The sequence below is a fragment of the Salvelinus fontinalis genome, chromosome 7 (assembly GCF_029448725.1).
Source record: "Salvelinus fontinalis isolate EN_2023a chromosome 7, ASM2944872v1, whole genome shotgun sequence".
Taxonomy (NCBI): domain Eukaryota; kingdom Metazoa; phylum Chordata; class Actinopteri; order Salmoniformes; family Salmonidae; genus Salvelinus; species Salvelinus fontinalis.
Window position 1 is genome coordinate 27881217 of NC_074671.1, and position 10490 is coordinate 27891706.

The window sequence follows — 10490 nt, forward strand, 5'->3', positions numbered from 1 at the left end:
AGTGTCGAGTCCATATATGAATCCCATTGAAAACCTATGCCAAGATCTGAAAACAGCAGGCCAAACTTCCAGTAGAAAGGTGCAGCAAGCTCATTGACAGCTACAAGAAGCATTTGTCAGAAGATATCATGGCCAAAGCCTGTGCAACCAAGTATTACTCTTGGTTGTAGGCAGCAACATCGATATAATCTACCCTTATGTTATAGTAACTACCCAGAAATAGATGTAGCAATATCAACAGCATCTGAAGAAATAGATTTCATCGTATTCATTTATTCAGCTTGAAATGTGTAGTTGTAGATTACTTTACAATGGAGTATGGCTGAAGTCAGTTGTGGTTAATGCCTATTTCTCCCTCACAGGCCTGGGATTTGTAGACATTTCTACCAGAGTAATGACTTTTACACTTTCAGCTCTTAGAGGAGCAAAGGGCCTTAATGGTGCATCTCCAGCAAACTCTTATTCTGGGTGGTTTTCATGACTTCCTTTCAGGTGGTTCCTGCCTTCGTCATCCATGTCTTCTTTTGGCAGCCAACCTTCCAACCAAAAATAGTATTGTGTTGAAAAATAAAAAAAACCATCTATGTCCTTCATTAGTTGATCTTCTCTAGTATGCTATCAATTTACAAATGTTTTACATCATAAAATAGCCAAATATCAGTTCAGTAGTTGGTTGGCGTGCACTGTCCTCCAGTGGTTAGTCTGTTCTACATGTTCAGGTATGATTCTTTGATGATCGACAGTCAAAGTAAGACAAAAAAACATTGGCATTTCTTTAATAAACATATGACCCCCCCCCCCCCCGCAAAAAAAAAACATTTTTAGTACAAAAAGTATTTTTTTGAAGTTGGGTTACATGTCTCCTTTTGTTTTACAATGGCTATTGGCAGAGGGCTTGTGAAAATTAAAGTGAACATGGCCTTCCTCCATCAAGTCAATCAGTAGCTATCAGTTTTACTGCAGTCACCCATGTGCCGCCAGTCTTTCAGGAGCCAATCCTCTTCAAAAAACAAACTCCACCTTCAAGTCAGGAGCCCAATCAACTGAGCCCTCCTGGTTTCAACATATGCTTGGCCCAAAATAAAAAAACATTGGTAATTTTCTAAAAGTTGTGCAGATATAGCACCTCATTTCATACCTAAATCATTCTCGCCTACTTTAGTCAGTAGTGCAAAACAGTCTGCTCGGAAGCAATTAAAAGAAAGGCTTGGGTACGTATTTAAAAGCAATACCTAGCCTGGTAAATGTACACTCAAAAAAGGTAAAAGCTTAATTTAAGAGTAGTAGAATACAAACAAAAAAAAACAATATGAAACGGTATGAGCAAAAAAAGACCCCTCTATACAACCCCCCTTCTGCAACATACCCCACATTCCAGATACAGGAGGAATACAATGCTTTACACAGATTTTTGTATTTATTATTACAAATCAAGTGTGCATTTCCAGATCCCTCTGGTCTAGCCTGAGAGGGTTTGGGCTCAGTTTCTTTTGAGTCCACAAGTCTGAGGTGTCCATCATACCCCGCCCATTCACTATGCCACAGCCAATCAGAAGGGGAGGTGTCGTCCTCGCATGGCTGCTGAGTTCACATGTGGGTTGAAGCCAAGGGGCATAGGTGGGGCCACAGCCTGGGAAGGGGAGTTCCAGGACTGGCCCGGAGGAGGGATGGGCGGGGGAGGGGTAGCATGGTTATAGAGGTGGATGCTGGTGGGGTTGGGCTTCCCTTCCACAGGCAAGGAGGGGCTGTGATTGTACTCAAAGCGATGGTCTTTGTCACCGCTGAACACCATGCTGCTAACACCTCCACCTCTGCCTGAAGGGAAGGGCTCTTGGATTGAGGTGGCCAGGGACCCGGTAGCCGAGGACTGCTGAGTGCTGCTGCTGAACACTTCCCTCAGGTTGTGGGGGGGCAGGCCACCCCCCAACATGTGGCCCATGTAGCAGTCGCCAAAACCTGCAGGAGGGAAGGGTGGAGGGGGTGGGCGGCTGTAGTCACTGCCATAGCTGAGCCCTTCTGTGCCGGGGTGGGGTGGGTAGTCTGGCTCTGGGAGCCTTCCTCCCTCACCAGCTCCACCTGAGGTTGGCATAGTCGGCAGGTGGCCCATCTTATGCGCCATCTTCTGCCGGTAGTCCAAGTCCTCGCAGTGGGGAGGGGGCTCGGGTGGTTCAGGGGGTCTCTGGTCGGGGGGGAGGATGGGTCTGGAGGAAACTCCGCTCCCCTCGGACACTAAGGGGGAAAACACAAGACATGATGTTAGTTCAAAGCAAAGGGATAGTTCTTGTCCTACTTTGCAACTTCGTATTCTACCATAGGGATATCCAAAATTAAAACCATTGTGTACAGAATTTGAGACAGATAATCCTACTGGATAGTCACAGCAGTGGAATACAAGTCTATACACAATTTCTGCTTGCAAAAAATGAGGTTATAAATACGTCACAATAATCTCTATATGAGTAGATACCTGGCGAGACAGGGATAGGCTCTGGGGGCTGCTTGAGCTCAGAGGGTGGCGGAGGAGGTCCTCCTGCTGGTGCGTTTGTGCCGTCTGCATCGCCAGTTTCCTGCCTCTGCTGGGCCTGGAGGAGCTGGGCCAGCAGCATGGTGACTGCCGTCTGGGTGGCTGCCGACGCCTCCCCATCAGGCTTACCCTGCGATGCCGACGAGGGATGCGGCGATGGGGGCTTGGGCATGGGGGGCGTGCGGGGTGCTCCACCTGACTGAGGGAGCTTGTGGGGCTTGAGTGGAGGGTGTGGCTCTGGAGGCCGGTCGGAGTCAGAGTGTTCTGGCGGCAGGACCTTGGAGAGCTGCTGTAGAGTCTCGGGGTTGACCTTGGCAATCTGGGCCGGGTTGACAGCGCTCTTGGACTGGCCGAGCAGATTGAGGAGGACCGCCAGCTGTTCTTGGGTCAGTTGGGAGTTGGGAGCTTTTGCGTCTACCGGAGACAAAGAAAATATATTTAAGCAATTTACTAAAAAGTACCTCTTAATTCACTCCAAGTTGTTATTAGTCGTTGCAATATAAGCCATTAAAGTGAGTGTGTAACTGATAAGGTGTGAGGCCAGTATGGAGGGGTGGCTTTGCGGTACTAGACTAAAGGCCCATTCACTCACCCAGTAGGGCTGAGGCAGCCACAGGTTGGCCTTTGAGCCCCCCAGGCGGAGGGAAGCCCTGGGGGGTGTTGCTACGACTGTCGTCTCCCAGCCCCAGCTCCTTACGGGGAGCCTTGGAGGCTGACAGCTCCTCTGGCATCTGCTTCTGCCTCCGCCGCTTCTTACTCCACAACTCGTGGCAGTCCTGCCACAGGGGGAGACTGGAGGAGAGAGATGGGAAGAGGACAGGAGACAAAATGGAAATAAGGATATCAAAGGGTGGGTCATCACAAAAATGATATTCTACAGTAATGAATCACAGACTACGAAGTAAAACGCCTTTGGCCAAACATACTCTGGTGGGGGCATCTTGGTTGGGTCCACATCTTTGAGGAACTCACTGCTTAGCGCAGACTCGGCAGCACAGCGCTTACTGGGGTCCAGCGCCAGCATGTGGTCAAACAGGTCCAGGGCAGAGGGTGGTATACTGACCAAAGAGAAAGATGAAGTGGTTAGTCAAACACAGCCAAAGGATAATAACATTATTTTCATACACCAATGATGAGCCCAATTACTGAATTCAAACAAGCAGATCAACTCACAAAGCAAACTCTTCTCGCAACCTCCGCCGGTACTGTTTCTTTGGTTTCATGGTGTTGAAGTAGGGCAGCTTGATGACATCTGGCCACACAGCGGGGCAGGGGCTGCCACAGATACGACTGGAAGGGAGAAAAGCCAAAGGCCAGAGTAAAATATCATGCCCTAACAAGAAAACTGTCCAACGAGATAGCTGAAGGTCTTTCAGACCGTTAAAAGGGATACTGAGGATAAGAAATTTTGGGATTTATAGTACCCTTCTCGGACCACAACGTACCTGATCAGCTCTAACTGGGCAAGCTCCTGATTGGCTTGGAAAATAGGCTTCTTTGTGAAAAGCTCCCCCAGAATGCACCTGATTTAAGACAAAAACAGGGTGAATGCATGATTCTCTTTATAGAACCATCTGTCCTCGGTTTAAGAATCATGAATATCAGCCAGTGAAACACCACACCTAATCAACTAAACGTAGGTGTGTCTCTTACCCGCAGCTCCACACATCAATGGCAGGTGTGTACCTCTCCTCCCCCAGTAAAAGCTCTGGGGGTCTGTACCACAAGGTGATCACCTTGTTGGTGTACGGTCGGCTACAAGACAGGGACAGAAAAATGCATAAGTATCAATAATATCATCATCCACAACAAAACACAGTTGAGACCAATATGCTTGATGAAGCAAAACAGTCATAGATAAAGTAATACATCTGAAAAGCGAACAACTATTGGCAGCAATCAACTCTAAGCCATATCGGGACACTTACCTCTCCTCAGAGTTATAAAGTCGAGCCAGTCCAAAATCTGCCAGCTTTATTTGACCCCTGGCATAGAGAACAGAACACAACATTAACGTGACTTCCGACTCCTTTCTGTCAAACAATTCTACTGATTCCGCAGCGGATATAAATTGTTTTTCATTCTTTGACTATCCTGGTCCCAGATCTGCTTGTGCTTTGGTGTGATAATGACCATAGGAGTTGACAAGACAGCACTGACAAATCTGGGACCAGCAGGCTAGCTATCCCGAGGAGCACTCACTTGTTGTTAAGCAAGATGTTGGAGCACTTGATGTCCCTGTGCAGGAAATTCTTCTTGTGGCAGTAGTCGAGGCCCTCCAGCAGCTGCCTCATGAAGGACTTGATGTGGCTCTCGTTGAAGTGGACCAGGCCAGACTCCAGCAGCCCCATCAGGTCGTGGTCCATGTATTCAAACACCAGGTAAAACGCACCTGTAAAAGGAGAACAAATGCAAGGAGAAACAATGTAGACATGGGTCTGTATCCCAAATTGCACCCTATTCCCTATATAGGGCACTACTTTTGACCAGGGGTTCTCAAAGTGGGATACCGCATCTAAAAATATTAAAACAATTAAATATGATATACCAATATATATTTTTGTACATTTTGGCCAAGAGATCCATGGGATAAGTTTAGGGGGTGTAATACAATGTAATATTATTAATCTACAATGTGTTCTTAACCCTGGGCAACATGGGCCTAGGAGGCTCACAGGGATATTTTCAATTTTTGTCGACCAATTATAAAATGTTCAACTCAAATCGGCAATCTTCTACCCCCCCCCCCCCCCCAAAAATTCAAAACATAAAACGCATTGCAATTTAAGCTTTAAAACTATTAAATGTTTCCTCTGCCTCAATGCAAAAATGTGTAGAATTGGAGGATATTAGCTTGAACAACTGCAAAATTCTCTCCCAATGCCAAAAGGCGGGCTTTTAAAATATTCCTTCCTAGGGCCCGAGACTTGGTTAATTTCCCATTGCACTGCCAAAGACATAAAACTCCTTGTAGGCTATTTTTATCTCACTACCTTCTTGCCCTTTGTGCCGTTGTCTGTGCCCAGTAATGTTTGTACCATGTTTTGTGCTGCTGCCATGTTGCTGTCATGCTGTGTTGTCATGCGTTGCTGCCATGCTATGTTGTTGTGTAGTGTTGTGTCGTCTCTCTTGTCGTGATGTGGGTTTTGTCCAATATTATTATATTTTTAATCCCAACCCCTGTCCCCACAGGAGGCCTTTTTCCTTTTAGTAGACCGTCATTGTAAATAAGAATTTGTTCTTAACTGACTTGCCTAGTTAAATAAAGGTTAAAAAGCTGATTCATCTGATTGCTTTCACAAAAGGGGTCCCCGGCCCTAAAAAGTTATAGAACCTCTGCCATAGTGCACTACTTTTGACCAGGGCCCTATGTCGGGAATGGAGTGCCATTTAGGATGCAAAATGATAATTCAGTGGGTTTGCCATACGTACCTTTGTCGTTCTTGAAGTCCAGGGCGTCCTCCTTGTCAGTGACTATCTCCTTCATGTTGATGATGCTCTTGTGGTTGAGTTGGCGGAGGATCTTGATCTCCCTGATGGCGGTGATAGGGAAGCCCTCCTTCTCGTTGTCCAGGCGCACCTTCTTCAAGGCCACCATCTCAGCTACACCACAGGGATAGATATAAAGGGCAGAGGATATTAGAAGATACCTTTTCATACATAATAGTTACCCTGGGCATAGAAAGACTAACATTTTGATTCAAGAGTCTGAGTTTGCCAAACAGATTATTCTGTTTGGTTAAAATGTTGATGGTAAAATAATACATCGTAAGCATTTCGTAGTCATCACCTGTATCTTTGTCTTTTGCCTTGTACACCTGGCCGTAGGTGCCTTCTCCTGTGATGCCGATGATCTCAAACTTGTCCACGCACCGTTTACCCCAATCGATCTCAGTCTCCTTGATCTCCCCAAAGCGTGGGCCGCAGATCCTGGGGAAAAAAAAAAAACCAACAAGAGATTAGGTCAAGCAGTGGTTCTCAACCCCAGGCAGTTGAGCTTATTGAGGAGCATAGGCCATTGCCGTGGTAGGGTGAGACATGGAAAGTCAAGGGGCCCAGACATACTTGGGCCTGCGGCGAAGCGTGGTGGTCTTCTTCTCGTCATATGGGCTGTGAGGGGAGGAGGCGCCTGTGGGTAGCTCGGGAGGAAGTGGAAGGTCGCTCAGGAGGTGGCGGGCCTTCTGACGCTCTGCTGGGTTCTTCCCTGATAGCGATGGTAAGACGTCCTTCAAGCTGCACATGGGAGGAAAATAAGATGAGAAGTTAGGCTATGGAAAGAGGGGAAGGCATGTATGAGAGTGAAAAAATGTATGAGTTCTCTTAATCATAAAAACTCTTTATTATGTTCCGATTACCTGTCTGCTCCAGCTAAGTGCTCGAGGATGTTCGGGGGCAGGTGTAGAGCTGTCAGTGTAGAGGCATTTAGAGTAATGACTCGCTCCTTCTCTTTGCCCTGTCCAGATGCTGGTACTTTCCTCTTGTCTCGTTGCACCGAGGGGACATCCTTTCCCTTTACATCTCTATCTCTGCTGGGCTTGGGGGGCTCTGTGCTCCTCTTGAAAGTCCTGTCTGCGGGGGACTGGGGCTGGCTCGACACAGGGGTCCTGGGGCCCTTCTTAGTGGCGTGGTTGGTCTTGGGGCTGGGTTGGTGGGAGCCTGCAGAGGGAACCTTGGTGGGAGTTGAGGTGTTACTGGAGCTCTTGGCCCGGGCAGCTGCCTCGGCAGCTTTGGCCTTCTTCTGCTTGCTGAGCTCGGCCGCCAGGCTGCTCTTGAAGGTCAGTGTGCTGGGGGAGAGGCTGGAGGGCCGGCTGCGGGAGCGAGAGTGTCGGTGGCGGCTGCGTGAGCGGGAGTGCCTCGAGGGGGAATACGGACTCCTGCTTCGAGACTTGCCAGATCGCCTGGAGAAAGGAGAGACACATGAATTTCTCATAGGAGAAAAGTTCCCTTTAAAGAGCGACTGCCATTAAAAAGGAACAAATCCCTTTGAAAATGGTCTGTGTGGCGTCGATTAGCCAGGAACAGTTACTCTAGTGTCAGAATTGCCTACAAAGTGTAAGTAGGATAATTTTGGTCATAAAGTCAGTATCCTCAACAACAAAAATAAGAGTTTGGACTATCCATGCATCATAACAGGTAAATGAAGGCTGGATTTAGATTGAACAATGTCCATTTCTCCTCCAACATGGGGTGAATAGCAGCTGTGATTGCTTTCTATCCAATAGCATAGACAGTGAGACAGACCTGCCCAGCAGCTCCGACTTCTGTTTACATAAGATAACGTCACACATTTTCTTTACTTGAGAAATACTGCAAACACCTTACATGTAAAATTGCACAACAAACACCCTCGGCAAAAACAACACAATTACAGATTTCTTGAGTTCTTAGATTCATTATGGTTATTTTGAGGAAGTAAAATAGGCTTCCGTGTCTAGTGTCTCATGGGTGACATATCATTAACCAAATGCAGAGTCGGTCAGGAAACACACCAGGAATTAAATCAAATGTTTCTAATAAGCAACAGAAAAACATGTGCCAATTGGTATGCTGTGTCTCTTTAAATATTCGTATTGTCTAATAAGTGCTATTTTAGCAGACTACTGGAATGGCAAATAAACACTTTCAGTGGCATTGAAGGCATCATTACAATCTGAATCACAATCTAGTAAAACAGTTGTACTAAATGAGTTTCACAAAGCTTTGCTCTCTTGGGTGATCCAGATTCTGCCCTCAAATTTACATATATCTCTCTCAGTACTACTAAATTCAAAATATATATATATATATAATACATTCAGGAGGGTAACACCTATTAATAATTCGCTTTCAGGCAGTACAGTAACCTCTGATCAATTGCTTACCTTACGTCTGGACTTGGGCTCAGTGACTTTCGGTATGGACTTCGTGATCGCCGACGGGTACCGTAGGGACTTGAAGCAAGTTCTCCCTGTTCGAATGGACTATGTCGGCCATAACTTGGAGACCTGCGCCAGTTGAATGGGCTCGTTGGAGACCGCTTTCTTTTGTTGCTTGAGTATGAACTGGGCGACTTTGAAATGTTGTAGGCACCATAGACCTCCGAATCTCGGCTGTAGTATGTTGAAGTAGGGGACAGCCTTTTGTTCCCATAACTGGGGCTTCTTCTAGATATAAACTGGTTATTATAACTACCACTGGGAGACTGGTATCCATAGGAATACGATTTCCCATGTGGGCTATCTGCCTTGAAACCAGGACTTCTTCTGTAGGCCCCGAGTTCTTCACGGTCATCTCGGTATGATTGTGGTGCATCCCTGTACGCAGACGGGGGCTCCTTTTCAGAACGCGTCTTACTTTTGTGCCGTTTAGACTCCTTTTTGTCCAAAGACATGGGGGCCAAGGTTGTAGACGTCTTCTTGCCGTTACTGTCAATGTTTCTCGCACCGTCTCGGTTGTTTTTGGTGGCGCTCAGGCTACTACCACGAGATTTCGAAGTGTCCCTCTCACGGCTCTGGCGTTCCTTTCTTTTCGGTTCCTTCTCTTGTCTATTCCTCTCGGATGAACCACTGATTTGTTCACCCTCCCTGAGATGCAATACAGCCCTGTCTCTTCGAGACCTTCTCTCTTGGGATGTCGGTCCGTTCATGCCTGTGAACTCAACTTCGCTAAGTCGGTCGACCAAAATAGTAGCATGCGGTTCTGGTTTCGGCGAAGGGCTCCCAGAAAAGCGTTCTGATTGGGAACTCACATCGTCATATTCCACTAAAGTCCGAAGTTCACCTCTTGAAAGAGTGCCTCTCCGTTCACTGTCTGGTTCATCTGGCGTATGCCATTGTGCTTTCACCCTAGCGTGACTGTGTTTCTTTCGGATAGATGACGACCGCCTCTTCTCCCGGTGTTTCTCTCGGTGCGGAGTAGCACCGCTTCCAGGTTTAACGTTACTGCGCCGCTCCTGTCTGGCACTTCTCTGTGCCGACGGACTTCTTCCCCGACCCTCGCGAAACACCTCCGAGTTAGGCATTTTTCAAAAAGATGTGATATATACTTTTGGTAATATTGGTTGTCTTTAGTGTTATGTTCCTTGCCACACAAAACATTTGCTACAAATTAGCTAGCAAGCTAAAGCTAACTAGCTAGTCACTAACTGGTAGTGAGCTATTCCAAGCGACAATCCATCGGATTCATCAAACAAGTCCATCCAATGTTTACCTCGAGATTAATTTCTGATAATACGGGAAAAATAAATCAAATCATTAGAATCCTGGTCTGCAATTCCAAAGATTTGCTAGCTGGCTAGCCAGAGCTAACTAGCTAGCAACTGTAGCTAACTAGCTAGCAACTGTAGCTAGCTAGGCAGTGTCTCGTAATTGCATTCCATTCCATGCTTAGTGTAGCAGGCCCAATGTCTCCTGCTCGAAAGGAAATGTTTCTTGAGGAATATCGCAGCTCACATCGGCTTTAAAAATATATTCCCAAAGTGCTGAAAATAAGGAAAAAACATTCGCTTTTTAGGACAAACTTCTTTACGCTTGCCATCACACTCCAGTTTGGACTAACAAGGAAGTAGGTAGCTACAAACCGTAGCTTTCAAACTGAAGGCCTACTATTCCGCTGTTACGTCCAATGATGTGCAGATCAGTGTTTACGTCACTACCAAAGGAAAACTCCTGACACATTTAAGTTCCTCCACATTGGGAATGAGAATAGTCAATCTAACATATTTAAGTAATTTCATTCCAAATATCATACTGCGTTACTTTGTATTACCTATAGCCAGGTCAAAATATACAACCCCTGGGATGCGCCAAGAAGTGGTTACAGGGCGAGAGCCAACAACACTGAATGTGTGATTTGTTGGAGGGGGGTATAGCCTACATGTCATATGGGACAAACAGCATCATATCAAACTATACTGAACAAAAATAAACGCAAAATGCAACAATTAAAGATTTTGCTGAGTTACAGTTCGTAAGGAAATCAGTCAATT

The 10490-nt window shown here is 46.4% G+C and overlaps 1 protein-coding gene across 1 annotated transcript; it reads right to left on the minus strand.

Moving 5' to 3' along the window:
* Positions 1-253: 253 nt before the first annotated feature.
* cdk13 (cyclin-dependent kinase 13) lies at positions 254-10352 on the minus strand. Its single transcript, XM_055928961.1, has 14 exons — positions 8386-10352; positions 6880-7422; positions 6590-6757; positions 6315-6454; positions 5957-6127; positions 4727-4916; positions 4453-4509; positions 4178-4279; positions 3970-4047; positions 3698-3814; positions 3451-3582; positions 3117-3316; positions 2468-2938; positions 254-2229 (listed from the first exon to the last, which is right to left on the minus strand). Exons 1-14 carry the CDS (start codon positions 9522-9524, stop codon positions 1550-1552), a joined length of 4188 nt encoding a protein of 1395 aa, XP_055784936.1. The 5' UTR covers positions 9525-10352; the 3' UTR covers positions 254-1549.
* Between the last annotated feature and the right edge of the window lie 138 nt (positions 10353-10490).